Consider the following 14,803-nt stretch of genomic DNA (forward strand, 5'->3'; position numbering starts at 1 on the left):
CTTCATATACGGGATAGCCAGTTTTGTTGACCCCATCAGACTCACCAGTGACTGTACAATCAACATGTATTGTAAAAGCTTGACAAAAAAAAAAAAAAAAACAGTATTACGACGAGTTGAACTGTGAAGATGTTAAAAAAAAAGTGTAAAACATGTTTTACTTATGCTGGCTATTTTTTTTTAACAGTTAATCATTGAATAATGAAATAAATTATTACATCAATTAGGAAAAACTCTCGTGAACACGAAAGTGTGATCAAAATGCAGATGAAGCTCCACGCATTGAAAACACAGCGTCACTTATAGCAACATGTCGTCCGCCGCAACCATCACAGTGGCGCGACTCTTGGCGTGATGGTTGGTGGTAGGGGAGGGTCCCGGGAAGGGAGGCGTGGGCAGCAGCGACACAACATTTTCGTGCAGGTGTGGTGCAATATTGCGCAATGCCAAGAACAACCTCAATAAGAACGGCAGGTCTGAGCCGGTCTGAGACGAGTCTAAAAAATTGGAACCCTCCAGTCGCTGGAGACTGTCATTGAAGTTGCTCCGCAGCTTAAAGCACCTGTTACCTGACTACTTTTTTTAATTTCCTCAAATGACACATAACCTGGGAAAGAAAAACAATGATTGAGGAGAGGAGATCATAATTACGGAGAGAGAGAGAGAGAGAGAGAGAGAGAGAGAGAGAGAGAGAGAGAGAGAGAGAGAGAGAGAGAGAGAGAGACGATGAGGAAAGGTGTGTGTGTGTGTGTGTGTGTGTGTGTGTGTGTGTTACGTGGTTTGTTTTACCACCCCCTATTCGTGAGGATTTCTTTTACTATTAGTATTATTTTTTAATGTATTAAAGAGAGGGACCAAGTACAAACGAATGGTAAAAAAAAGTTTATAGATGTTGTCCTAAAGAAGAACAAAGGATTATGTTGTTGTTGTTGTTGTTGTTGTGGGGATGATGGTGGAGGTGGCGCACCACACTACCTAGTACTGCCAGAAGCGTCTCACGTGCCACCTTCACCACCGTAAGTCTCACACAGGCACAAAGTACGGAGTCTCACATTGGGAAATTGCGATGAAGGAGGTTTCTTTGGTGAGGGAGGGGTCGGTGGCGGCGCCCACGTCGTTGGCAGGGTTGGCGGTTACGGTGTAGTTCGTAAAGGGCAGCAGATCTTTTAATGCTATCGTTGCTCTTCCCTCAGAATTGACGGCACCGTATTTAACGAGGGGATTCTTGACTTTCTTACTCGATGGCTTCAGAATGAATTGCACTTTCATATTGTAACCATTATATTTAACGCAATTGTTTTCCACGGTAGCTGTGCATCTTCTGGAATCACACCTGAAGACTTCTCACCCTAGCTTCAGGTTCTGTTGGGGTGAGAACACACGACTAAGGTAGTTATAAGGGACTTGCATCAAGATTACATACGTTGTTGCATTTATTCACGTACTTCTCTTAGACTGCCTGCAGAAGAAAGAAAAAAGAGAAAAAAATATTATTATTATTTTCTTTTGCGTTTTGACCTTTACTAAACAAATCAAAGGCAAACGACATTGAAGAAAATCACCTTGGTTTTTCTTTTAAATTTTATCTATTAATTCTATTATCTTATTTCATTTATTTACTTATTCTATTTTTGTTGATGCTACAACTGAAAGATGTTCAGAGAGAGAGAGAGAGAGAGAGAGAGAGAGAGAGAGAGAGAGAGAGAGAGAGAGAGAGAGAGAGAGAGAATGTGTGTGTGTGTGTGTGAATGTGTGTGTGTGTGTGTGTGTGTGTGTGTGTGTGTGTGTGTGTGTGTGTGTGTGTGTATTAGTCTTTCAGTAAGAGTGAAAAGAAATACAAAGAATATACATATAACTTTCAGCCATAATGGAATGAGGAGAGAACAGAAGAGCGGAAAGTGCGCGACTCACCTGTAGCAGGGGTGACTGTAGAATTTGTTGCTATTATTTTGCCGGTGGTCTTTTCTCGTATTTGGAAAGTCACATTGGTGTAAGTGCGTGCCTGAATTCTCATGCGTAGCCTGTTTCTCTTCCAGTCTTCCCAGTTACTGGATTTTGTGTCATAATCACACGCGAGGAAGTCTAACTGTTGATGTATGAAGTGGAGAGAAGAGAGGCGAAATGCTTGAATGCTGATGGAAGCTGCAGTAAAGTGGCTAATATTACTCGGCTGTGAACACACACACACACACACACACACACACACACACACCGTTCAGATTTATTAGCAATCCCCACCTTGTATCTAAACTGGTCCTTACTGAGATCAAGGTGACTCGCCGTGAAGGTTACATAATTGGATTCAGCACAGATATCGATCCTTACTTTTCTCTGTCCTGTGGGTGAAGGAGCAAAGAGGAAGAACTGTCATTGGCCTCTCATTGTCAGGGAAACTTTGATGAAAATAATGAAATGGGAAAGGAGAGTTGGAGGGCCTCGGATTGTGTACACCCCACGCAAGGACTGAACAAAGAACCGTTTATTTTAAGTGTATTCGTGTTTTACCCTCCCAGAAAAGACAGACAGTTTGGAATGAGTCGAGCATGATGGAGGAAAGAGCGGTGCACGTTTCCCTCTCCTCTGGGATGGTTTGGAAGTTGGGAAGGGAGAAGGAGAAGCTATAGGAGAGAGCAGGAAGGTGCGGGTTAAGGGTGGGGAAGAGACGTGCCATGGACCGGGAAAGGCTGGACTGGAAGAGAATGAGAGAGTTCTGGAAAAGGTCGCTGGCTATGAGAGACTGGGCTACACTGGGAAAGTTTAGGGAAGGTTCCATGCCAGATCGCAGGCAGGTGGACATTAGGGGAAGGAACAGAGCAAGTATGATGATATTGAACCGTATTGTTAAATGGTTTTGCTTCTCACAAAGACTGTTTTTCACAAGTCACAAAAATCATTGGTACCGTATCTTAAGATAACCTTTTTTTCTTCCATTGATGATACAGATTAGTTGTTAAAAACTCCAACTACAATAATAAAACCATCCCTGAAAACTCTCAGTAACTTCTACAATCTGTCAGAAGTAGTGGAGATAACACCTGGAAAAGTTTCAGTATACAGACCTTGGTTAATATCTCCGTTATCTGCATGGATGTCTCTTCTACTTGTTGTGCTCCTGTCAACAAAGCGTTACAAGAGCCTTAGCCTCACTTCTACAAATTACACTTGGGTTTTGCTTTTTTTTTTCCGAAAAGTGTGCTGCCTTTCCTGATGTGATGCGATGAAAGGAAGCATGTACGAAATTCGTCAGAGAGAGAGAGAGAGAGAGAGAGAGAGAGAGAGAGAGAGAGAGAGAGAGAGAGAGAGAGAGAGAGAGAGAGAGAGAGAGAGAGAGAGAGAGTTAACAATATCATAATACAGACTTGTAATGCAAGAGAAGAAATGATGATGATGATGATTTTGTGTGTGTGTGTGTGTGTGTGTGTGTGATATTCTTTTTATACTCACTCGATTTGACAAGCATGGCTGGTCAGGAAGACGCAGGCTGTGTATACAGAGAGAGAGAGAGAGAGAGAGAGAGAGAGAGAGAGAGAGAGAGAGAGAGAGAGAGAGAGAGAGAGAGAGAGAGAGAGAGAGAGAGAGAGAGAGAGAGAGAGAGAGAGAGAGAGAGAGAGAGAGAGAGAGAGAGAGAGAGAGAGAGAGAGAGAGAGAGAGAGAGAGAGAGAGAAAGGAGGGAGGCAGAGAGAGAGAGAGAGAGAGAGAGAGAGAGAGAGAGAGAGAGAGAGAGAGAGAGAGAGAGAGAGAGAGAGAGAGAGAGAGAGAGAGAGAGAGAGAGAGAGAGAGAGAGAGAGAGAGAGAGAGAGAGAGAGAGAGAGAGAGAGAGAGAGAGAGAGAGAAATTCAAATTAATACAGCAACAGAGAAAATCGAAACTAAATACTTATACGCGCGCGCGCGCACACACACACACACACACACACACACACACACACACACACACACACACACACACACACACACACACACACTGGAATACACCACAAAAAATTACTAATATTTGTATTGTTTATATTAAGTAAACATGTGCATAACAATATGACTTACTGAAAACAGTGACGAATACCACGCGTGTCTTCCACATTGCTCCTCCTGTCATCTCCTGAAACACAGAGAGAGAGAGAGAGAGAGAGAGAGAGAGAGAGAGAGAGAGAGAGAGAGAGAGAGAGAGAGAGAGAGAGAGAGAGAGAGAGAGAGAGAGAGAGAGAGAGATCGTATCACTTACATAACCATGTGAATTTATACTATATACACACATTTTGAGAGAGAGAGAGAGAGAGAGAGAGAGAGAGAGAGAGAGAGAGAGAGAGAGAGAGAGAGAGAGAGAGAGAGAGAGAGAGAGAGAGTGACGATTTTAATTTGTCGGTTACGAAGAAACAGGACAATTAAATGGTAAAACGCTTTAAGCATTCTCAAGAACATTTTTCACAGGCCACATAGTTTATTATTATTATTATTATTATTATTATTATTATTATTATTATTATTATTATTATTATTCAGTTCCTATGTGTGTTTTTCGCACTGATGATGCAGAATCCTTGTTAATTAAACGATCACTAGAATCATGACAGTACAGATGAAAACCTCTTTACCTTCCACCACAGTCTCTTCAAAGGAGTCGAGATGAAAGGCTTTTTAATGTTGAAGAATTTGATCTTTGGTTCGAGTGTGTGTGTGTGTGTGTGTGTGTGTGTGTGTGTGTGTGTGTGTGTGTGTGTGTGTGTGTGCGCGCGCGCACGTGCATGCTGCCGATGAGGATTTCCTGTCTAGTTTAAGATAAGCTAACTTATTATCGACTCACCACTAACAGCCTCACTCACTTTATTAATTTTCAGGATCAATTTGTTCTGATCTCTTGCCTGAATCAAACCTTTCTCAAACCTGAAAGCGTTACTTCATGCCTTATCTTTATTATTAACCCCAATGTTTGTGTTTCAGTCAGCCCTGTTTTATCCTTCGCGTCACTTAGATTCCTCCTTTAAGTCCCCTCTTAGCTGCATTATTTTTAACACTCGTGCTTGAAGGTGGAAACGGTAGAGCTTATAATAATAATTTCCTAAAGACTTACAGTACCTGCTCATGTTTGCTGTGTGATTTCTGCTATATTAGAGTGTGTGCCAGATGCAATGCGGAAAACTAACTGTAAGAGGTGGAAATTGGGATCTCTCTAACCGTGGTTTCTTCTACGACAAGAATTCCCATCATCAACTATTAAAGAGTTAACAGATTAACACTTCTCAGCCTGTCATCTGATGCTCGTGCAGGGAGAAGGAGGTTAATAAGCGTCGATCAAATAAATTGTTCGTGGTTCATGATAGTGTTCTTTTTTTCTGGTCATAGAAGAAACCACGCTTGGAACGATCTCAAACTTCACCTCCTTATGTTTTCTGTGGAGTACGGATAGAGGACGGAAGGTTATCATGATACACTTTCCAAGAGTCAGGCAGTACGTACTGTCGCAAGCTGCTTCACTATAAAGGAAGCCTGATGGCTTCCTGCAGCTTCCTACATTTTATGTTTTTATGTTCTACGTATCACGCGATGACGTCTCGCGTTTCTAAACATTGAGAATCTTACCTGCAGCCTGCCGTAAAAGGTAACATATATAGATCTTTACAGAGGCTTGCCAAGGATCGAACCCTTGACACAATGGACCGTATTCTGAAACATTTCTGCGCCGCACCTCACTAATTTCAAAAGGCTCTAGATGAAGTTATACAGGTGTTTCAGCATGTTTATATATATATATATATATATATATATATATATATATATATATATATATATATATATATATATATATATATATATATATATATATATATATATATATAATGTTCTAGTTACCGATTAACAAGATCTCTACATTATTAACAAGAGAAACATTCTTGGGAACCCAGCTAATAGTTTCTGTGGCCTTTGAAAACAGTGGTGGTGAGAGAGAAGAGCGCCTCTGAATGCGTACCTTATATGCGCTGTACACACCGAGCCGCAGCCAGTTCCGTGAAATGATATCAGCCATCACTGGTCCGTATTCTCAAATATATGGGAGTGTTACCTCAGGTGTATCTGACAGTCTTTACTGGACGTCATCGCGGCTTTCCAACGTTTTCATGGTTCTAGTGAGGAGAAAATTTCGTGAGAACCCGACTCATCCTCATTGTGGCCTTTGAAAGTAATCCTGACGAGAATCCAAAACTAACCGAACCTATCCGAGCAGAACAGACCCCGATCTAATATAACCGAACAGAACCCACCTTAACCGAACTTAACCGAAGGGAGCCCAGCCTAAGCTAACCTTATCGAATCTAACCTATCCGAACCTAACCAAACTTAACCTATTATTCCACCGCTGCTCCATTTTTACTGTGACCAGCCAGCTAGTCATAACGCGGACGACAGACATGGTTAGTTGTGTTCTCATGGGTGCTTCTATTGGCGGTGCAGAATCCTTTGTTCAACTATCGCATGAATCATGGTAAGCACTGTGGAAAGGCCGGTCAGCTCCACTTTCAAGTCTGAGGTGGAAGGAAACCATCTGGACTGAACCCTGTCACGCTGAAGCCTTCATAAGCCTCCACAGGTTTTTGAAGATGTCTTTTTTTTTTTCTATGATTCTATTGACAGATTAACATTTCTACATTACTGAAAGGTGAAACTCTTTTAGAACCCGGCTAGTCATCTCTATGGCGTTGAAAAATAATTGTGTGAGAGAGCAGAGCGCTTCTGAATACGGAACAGTGACTCATGGCTTGCCAGAGGACGCCAAACAAAGGCCCTCAAACAGGAGAAAGACGAGAAGCGTATGTATCAATGAGTAAATAAACAAGTGATAAACAATAATAAGGAAGGAAAATGAACTTGCATACATACTATCAGAGAGAGAGAGAGAGAGAGAGAGAGAGAGAGAGAGAGAGAGAGAGAGAGTGAGAGAGAGAGAGAGAGAGAGAAGGAACTGCGGCAGAACTGCAAAGGAAGGAAGTCACAGAGAAAGATGCAAGGGACAGAAACAACAGGAGGAGACTCGTACATGGCACATTTAGGGAAACGGCGAAAGAAGAAGTACGTCATGTTATTTGATTAGTGAATATGACTATACCTTTCATCCAGGCGGGGGATGACCTCAGCGTGATGCACGAGGGCAGTGGGTCTGCTGAGTGTGAAGAGCTGCGTCCGGCGTGGTGATGGTTGGCGTGGGCACTAGACGAGTTGTAGTAATCCACCGCGAGCTGCCAGGATGTGTGCGTGATACCAAGTACTTATATTTCTCAAGTTCTGAAATATTCCCGATTCTATTACATTCAAGAAAACGCAGACTTTACAGTGCCCGGGCTCTCACCTGAATTATTTTCAAAACCTATATTAGATTATTAGTCCTGTTTCCATTGGTGTTTCTCTTATTGGTCCTCGTTAAATTATCGCTTTAATCATGGAAACTTTCTCGATAATCCCAATCATTTCCACTACAGCTTGTCGTAAGTAGTCACGATAAGGCGCTGAATTGTTTGAGAACACGGTCCCTTGTAATAATTGCTGCCGAGAGAGAGAGAGAGAGAGAGAGAGAGAGAGAGAGAGAGAGAGAGAGAGAGAGAGAGAGAGAGAGAGAGAGAGAGATGAAACGAAAGATTAAATAAGCAAACAGACAAGGCGGTCATGACAGAATTTAGTTGGGAGCGTATAATGGTGTGTTGCGTGCGTGACTTGGTGAATATTGTGTAGAACAGACTGATAGAAGTGGCACTTGCGGAGGCGGCGCATGAAGACTGTGGCTACTTTCAGCACCATCCTTGCTGCACTGGTGACACCTGTGGGCGGTGCTGTGTACGAGATGCAGAGCCAATCAACACCAGGGCAAGGTCATTCTGTTGACCTCACAGATGGCATATGCACATGCACTGTGGGGGAAAATGGAGTACCTTGAAAGTACCAAGCTGCAGCTGCAGAGCACAGCATGTCAGCTGTGCCGCAGGTGTTGCCACTCTGCAGGAAATAGAACGTGGCTGGCAGGAGTGGCACTAGGACGAGAAAATCTCCCCGATGGGAGCTTTTTGCAGGGCTGCAACAGGGAATTCCTGCAACTGAAAAAAAGAAGATACGAGGAGAGTAATACCCACGATGTGCGAAGAGCAGAGGGTATCACCCTCCAGCGCAGGTTCCTTCTCCTTGACAGGCTTCTCCACAAACATCTCCTGACTCTTCCCACGTGGCAGAAAGTTTAGTCATTCTTGTGAAAAGATTTGGGAATGAAGACACCAAGGAAGCACGAAGTGCAGAAGACTTTGTCTTCAATAAAGTTCCCAGGCTTATACATATACGCTTATACGTAAAGGAAAGCCAGAATCAACCACGAAAATAAGATAAATAACCTCCAAAATGCCTTAAGTAAATTGAAGGGTACAGGCCCGTTCACAGCACCCACCTTGAACTCATGACGTCATCAAACCCAGACGGAGACCTTCCCTCTTGCCTCCCCGTGTCTCCTTGTCAATATTTCCCTCAGTTTCCAGGGTTTTCCAGGAATTTACATGTGTTTTCAGACTGAAATGCGTTGATTGTAGTAGAAGGAAGAGGAAGAAATGAGGAATGGAAGTGTGAAAGGGAGTGTAGTAGTAGTAGTAGTAGTAGTAGTAGTAGTAGTAGTAGTAGTAGTGGTGGTAGTAGCAGTGGTAGTAGTAGTAATTGCTGTCGGTGGCATAGCACTATTATTATTTCGGCTGAAGGACGGATGTGGGAGTAGGTGGGTGTATGGAAGGGTGGATTGGGTAGATAGCTAGTTGGGTGGATTAATTGCTCTGTGTGTGGGTGAAATGTTGTGCTGATGGATAGGTGGATGGGTGAGTGAATGGTTAGGTGGAAGGGTGAGTGGGTGGATGGATGCGGTGATCGCCGGCTGTGTTAATGCAGGGGCTGGTCAACGCTCCCACAGTTATCTGGAGAAGCACACTCTAAAACCGCCTCTCGTGATACATCTTGATGCACTGCACTTGAAAGCTACAAAACATTGATCCTAAGTGTTTATGGTTACAGTTTCCACGGAATCTGGTGATGCACATTCTACACAACAGTTATTATAAGCTAAATACTCGCAACAAGGCTCTCAGTGTTTTCACATCTATTTCTAGTCTTCTGCTACATAATTAGTTTGAAATATGAGTTTGACTCATGTTTTATCTGGCAAATCCCAAAAAAGCATTATTGCAGTTTCAACCAATACACCTCACGTAAGTATAGCCCCTGGCAGGGTCTACATCTCACTGTTTGGAGCATTTCTAGCCTTATTTTACCCTGTCAGAAATTAATAACAACTTCAGATGAGAATGTCAAAGATTCAAGTCAATTCTAGCTCAGATCCACCAGTAGTCGTCTCTCGTAGGATGCTGAGTGTGTTCGTATGTTTGTCATCAACAGTGCACGTGCGCGATGGTGACGTGACGTTGACACACGTGTTAAGACCTATGATGACGTGGAGTTACCTGCTGTGAATCAAGTCACACGGAAATTTGACAGCCAATCACATGTAGGCACGTGTGTTTAGAGGAGGAAGGAGCACCCGGGACTCTGTGGTGCGTCAGTTTCACCATGGACACGGAAGAGGGATGTGTGCTTGGTGTCAATATATGAAGTGGCAGTTTACCGCCAGTTCTCTCAAATTCTTCCGGTATTTTTCGTTAAGTAATTACTGTTGGTATGTAGTGATGACTGACAATGTAGGAGGTGACAAAATGTTACGTCTCATCAGTTTACCTTGTGTGTGGGTTAGGAGGTTAGGTTAGTGACCTTTAAGGGAGAGTCCAAGAGGGACGAAGCCCTCCCCGGCTAGGTTAGGTTGGTTACGTTGGGTTAAGATAATATAGAAAAATCCCGTTTTGGAAATATGATGTTTGTCATCCTTAAACTTTTTCTGGAATGTCAAAAATGCCTCGTTTCGGCTTTCCCCACACACACACACAAAAAAAAAAAATAAATAAATAAAAAATAAAATAATAATAATAATCCCACCAGGTTCCTATGCTTCCTGGTTTTAGTGAAAGATAAAGAGGATGGAAGCATTGGTTGCAACTGCAAATTTACCCCCTAAGAGAGTCGAGCAAGTATTATTTGTACTGACAGGATATTGTGACAGCCTAAACCGCGCGGAGACGAAGGAAACACAGCGATATCAGACACGCCGGTTTCTCCAAAACACCCAACAAACCTGAGGCGACAGATACGAGTTTGTAATGGTGCTGTAAAACCCTAGTCTGTACACGTGTTGTGGTTGTTGTACAAACATGTCAGGAAGAACCAAGGTGTGAAAGGGCGGGTTGTACGTTCAGAAAAGAAAGCGACAACTCAGGGAAGACATAGGGAGACAGGATGTAAACAGACCAGCGGAACCTTAGGGAAAACGTTGAGACGCACAATATCAACAGTCTTTACCAGTGCCCCGCTAACATTTGGCATCAAAACATGGTTGTTGCTTTCATGTGTACCAGAATTTATATACGGGTATATTAACTGTATAACTTGAATGGATACAGTAAGGTCATATAGAGAGGAAAAAAAAAAAAAATAGTATTCGTCCCAGGGTGGTGATACATCCCAGACCCGAGATAATGTACACAGTATTTACCTAATTTTGCCATTTTTCTTGCTCTCTGCTTGATGATGGTGGCTAAAAATGTTCATAATGTTTTATTACTTGGTTTGATAGCACGCAAATGACGTAAAGATTTTTTTTTTTCCAGCCGACCAACTTTTACGTGTAAAATTCAGTCAGCAAGCGTTACCCAGTATTTTCAGTCATTTATCCATGTCTCTGACGAACCCTGGAACTTCCTGCCTGTTTTGTATTCCCTCTTTCCTATGACTTGAACTCTTGCAGGAGGGAGCTTTCAACACAACCTTCAAATTAAATGCCCCCTTTTTGTATCTAGGAACTGGCATCTGATTGGTTCTCTCTTCTACAGGCAGGAGTAAGTGGACCTGCTGGTGGACTACAGGCTGAACACAAGCACTGACAAGCAGTACAGGGCATTTCATGATGGCTTCTGCAGCGTGTGGGACGGTATTGTGCTCAAACTTTTCCAGCCAATGGAACTTATGGACTTGGTCACCGGCAATGAAAATTATTTCTGGACTGAGTTGGAAAAGAATGCTGAATATAAGATTAAGTTAGTTAAGGTGGGACTGGGATGTGTTTGGGTGTGTGTGTTTTTAGGAGTGTTTTTGGGTGTTTGGCAGTGTTTTCAGGTTGGCTGTGTGTAATTTAGGGTCGTTTGTGTGTGTGTTTTCACCTGTATATCATTCCTTTTAGTTGTTCTTCACTATTTTATCCTCTCATTCATTTTACTTATTTTTTCCTTATTAATTATAATGTACGCTCTTTGCCTCTGTCGCCTTCTCTAATATGTATCCAGTCCTTCCCTGTGTCTATATATCTAGTCCTTTTTTGTCTCTATCACTCTTCTATCTGATATCCAGTCCTTCACTTCCTGCCTTCAGTTCGCATACACTCCTCATCTCTTCTGGTGCCTATATTTACCAGTCCTTCCCTGCACACACTACAGCAATATGAATTAAAACACAAATGCCAATATCCTTCCTTTTATTAATCCCTCACTGTGTTTCCAGGGTGAGTACTTCCCAGACCATCCAGTCACTCGCACGTGTTGGGAAGTCTTTCGCGAGCTCTCGCTGGAACAGAAAATGTTTTCAAGTTTCTGACGGGGACTCACCAGGTTCTTCTACTAGGCATGAGAGAGAGAGAGAGAGAGAGAGAGAGAGAGAGAGAGAGAGAGAGAGAGAGAGAGAGAGAGAGAGAGAGAGAGAGAGAGAGAGAGAGAGAGAGAGAGAGAGAGAGAGAGAGAGAGAGAGAGAGAGTCTATTACTCTCATTTCTTTTCTTTCCATCCTATTCTCCTTTATTTCTTCTTTATCTTTCTCTCTCCTCTATCTTCTTTCTCTCATTTCTTCTTTTTTCTTCCTCTTCTCCTATTGTCTTCGTTCTTCTCTTATGTCCTCTTCCTTTTTTGTCTTCTCTCTCTCTTTCTTCCTTCCATCACTTCTGAAAATATAAAAAAAAATATTAAATACATATTTTGAACATAATAATAATAAAATAATAATAATAATAATAATAATAATAATAATAATACTTCCAAAGTGGAGCACATTCTGACCCTCTTCCCTTTTGCAGAGATCTCCATTCTTGGAGACTTCAATGTTCACCACCAGCTTTGACTTTCCTCTCCCTTCACTGACCATCCTGGTGAACTAACCTACAAGTTTGCTATCCTCCATGACCTAGAGCAATTGGTGCAACACCCTACTCGTATTCCTGACCGTCTTGGAGATACGCCCAACATTCTTGACCTTTTCCTGATCTCTAATCCTTCTGCTTATGCTGTCACCCTTTCTTCTCTGTTGGGCTCCTCCAATCACAATCTCATATCTTTATCTTGTCCTATCGCTCCAATCCCTCCTCAGGATCCCCCTAAGCAAAGGTGCCTCCGGCGTTTTGCCTCTGCTAGTTGGGGGGACCTGAGGAGGTATTTTGCTAATTTTCCTTGGAATGACTACTGCTTCCGTGTCAGAGAGCCGTCTTTGTGTGCTGAGCGCATAACAGAGGTGATAGTGTCTGGCATGGAGGCGTACATTCCTCACTCTTTTTCTCGTCCTAAACCTTCTAAACCTTGGTTTAACACAGCTTGTTCTCGTGCTATACATGATAGAGAGGTGGCCCACAAAAGGTACTTAAGCCTTCCATCACCAGAATCTCATGCACTTTATATTTCTGCCCGGAACCAGGCCAAGTCTGTTCTCCAACTAGCCAAAAACTCCTTCATTAACAGAAAATGTCAAAACCTTTCAAGATCTAACTCCCCTCATGATTTCTGGCATCTAGCCAAAAATATCTCCAATAACTTTGCTTCTTCTTCTTTCCCTCCTCTACTTCAACCAGATGGCACCACTGCTATCACATCTATTTCTAAAGCTGAACTCTTTGCTCAAACCTTTGCTAAAAACTCTACCTTGGACGATTCTGGGCTTGTTCCTCCCTCTCCTCCACCCTCTGACTACTTCTTGCCACATATTAAAATTCTTCGCAATGATGTTTTCCATGCCCTCGCTGGCCTAAACCCTCAGAAGGCTTATGGACCTGATGGGGTCCCTCCTATTGTTCTCCGAAACTGTGCCTCCGTGCTTGCATCTTGCCTAGTCAAACTCTTTCAGCCTTGTCTGTCAACATCTACCTTTCCTTCTTGCTGGAAGTTTGCCTACATTCAACCTGTTCCTAAAAAGGGTGACCATTCTAATCCCTCAAACTACTGGTCCTATTGCTTTAATTTCCTGCCTATCTAAACTTTTTTAATTTATCCTCAACAGGAAGATTCTTATACATCTATCACTTCACAACCTTCTATCTGATCGTCAGTATGGGTTCCGTCAAGGCCGCTCTACTGGTGATTTTCTGGCTTTCCTTACTGAGTCTTGGTCATCCTCTTTTAGAGATTTTGGTGAAACTTTTGCTGTTGCCTTGGACATATCAAAAGCTTTTGATAGAGTCTGGCAGAATGCTTTGATTTCCAAACTACCCTCCTATGGTTTCCATCCTTCTCTCTGTAACTTCATCTCAAGTTTCCTTTCTGACCGTTCTATTGCTGCTGTGGTAGATGGTCACTGTTCTCCTAAATCTATTAACAGTGGTGTTCCTTAGAGTTCTGTCCTGTCACCCACTCTCTTCTTATTATTCATTAATGATCTTCTAAACCAAACTTCTTGTCCTATCCACTCCTACGCTGATGATACCACCCTGCACTTTTCCACGTCTTTTCATAGACGTCCAACCCTTCAGGAGGTAAACATATCATGCAGGGAAGCCACAGAACGCTTGACTTCTGATCTTTCTAAAATTTCTAATTGGGGCAGAGCAAACTTGGTATTGTTCAATGCCTCAAAAACTCAATTCCTCCATCTGTCAACTCGATACAACCTTCCAGACAACTATCCCCTCTTCTTCAATGACACTCAACTGTCCCCCTCTTCTACACTGAACATCCTCAGTCTGTCCTTTACTTATAATCTGAACTGGAAACTTCACATCTCATCTCTAGTTAAAACAGCTTCTATGAAGTTAGGTGTTCTGAGACGTCTCCGCCAATTTTTCTCACCCACCCAGCTGCTAACTCTGTACAAGGGCCTTATCCGTCCATATATGGAGTATGCTTCACATGTCTGGGGGGGTTCCACTCATACTGCTCTTCTAGACAGGGGGGAATCATAAGCTTTTCGTCTTATCAACTCCTCTCCTCTAACTGACTGTCTTCAGCCTCTCTCTCACCGCCGCAATGTTGCATATCTAGCTGTCTTCTACCGCTATTTTCATGCTAACTGCTCTTCTGATCTTGCTAACTGCATGCCTCCACTCCTCCCGCGGCCTCGCTGCACAAGACTTTCTTTTTTTTTTCACCCCTATTCTGTCCACCTCTCTAATGCAAGAGTTAACCAGTATTCTCAATCATTCATCCCTTTCTCTGGTAAACTCTGGAACTCCCTGCCTGCTTCTGTATTTCCACCTTCCTATGACTTGAATTCCTTCAAGAGGGAGGTTTCAAGACACTTATTCATCAATTTTTGACCACTGCTTTGACCCTTTTGTGGGACTCCCATTTTTTTTTTTTTTTGTTGTTGCCCTTGGCCAGTGTCCTTCCTACATAAAAAAAACACTAACTCTCTCTCTCTCTCTCTCTCTCTCTCTCTCTCTCTCTCTCTCTCTCTCTCTCTCTCTCTCTCTCTCTCTCTCTCTCTCTCTCTCTCTCTCTCTCT

General features: G+C 42.7%; 2 protein-coding genes and 1 long non-coding RNA gene across 21 annotated transcripts in view; 1 reads left to right on the forward strand and 2 right to left on the reverse strand.

The window, feature by feature from the left end:
- The window catches only part of LOC135112455 (uncharacterized), an 11,652-nt gene extending 4,297 nt beyond the window's left edge, over positions 1 to 7,355 (reverse strand). Inside the window, exons 1-7 of one of the 10 annotated variants that reach the window (XR_010274407.1) lie at positions 7,096 to 7,303; positions 4,041 to 4,095; positions 3,445 to 3,481; positions 3,060 to 3,112; positions 2,239 to 2,336; positions 1,912 to 2,086; positions 1,053 to 1,459 (exon numbers count right to left, since the gene is read on the reverse strand). The gene's annotated coding sequence lies outside the window, so the exon portion shown is untranslated. Of the gene's footprint in view, positions 1 to 1,052; positions 1,460 to 1,911; positions 2,087 to 2,238; positions 2,337 to 3,059; positions 3,113 to 3,444; positions 3,482 to 4,040; positions 4,096 to 7,095 lie in introns of all 10 variants that reach the window. The other 9 variants (XR_010274410.1, XR_010274400.1, XM_064026916.1 and 6 more) reach the window with 9 other exon arrangements.
- LOC135112541 (uncharacterized) overlaps positions 1 to 14,803 on the forward strand; it is a 60,071-nt gene that overhangs the window by 41,452 nt on the left and 3,816 nt on the right. For 5 of the 6 annotated variants that reach the window (XR_010274441.1, XR_010274438.1, XR_010274445.1 and 2 more), the window contains 2 exons: positions 10,946 to 11,159; positions 11,610 to 11,855. This is a non-coding gene — a long non-coding RNA (uncharacterized LOC135112541). Of the gene's footprint in view, positions 1 to 10,945; positions 11,160 to 11,609; positions 11,856 to 14,803 lie in introns of those variants that run through there. The other variant, XR_010274443.1, reaches the window with a different exon arrangement.
- The window catches only part of LOC135112527 (uncharacterized), a 36,459-nt gene continuing 33,222 nt past the window's right edge, over positions 11,567 to 14,803 (reverse strand). For all 5 annotated transcript variants that reach the window (XM_064026954.1, XM_064026973.1, XM_064026981.1 and 2 more), the window contains one exon: positions 11,567 to 12,041. In XM_064026954.1, the coding sequence (XP_063883024.1) occupies positions 12,036 to 12,041 (6 nt within the window). In that variant the 3' untranslated portion in view covers positions 11,567 to 12,035. The remainder of the gene's footprint in view (positions 12,042 to 14,803) is intronic.

Source organism: Scylla paramamosain, chromosome 2 (genome assembly GCF_035594125.1).
Source record: "Scylla paramamosain isolate STU-SP2022 chromosome 2, ASM3559412v1, whole genome shotgun sequence".
NCBI classification, from domain to species: domain Eukaryota; kingdom Metazoa; phylum Arthropoda; class Malacostraca; order Decapoda; family Portunidae; genus Scylla; species Scylla paramamosain.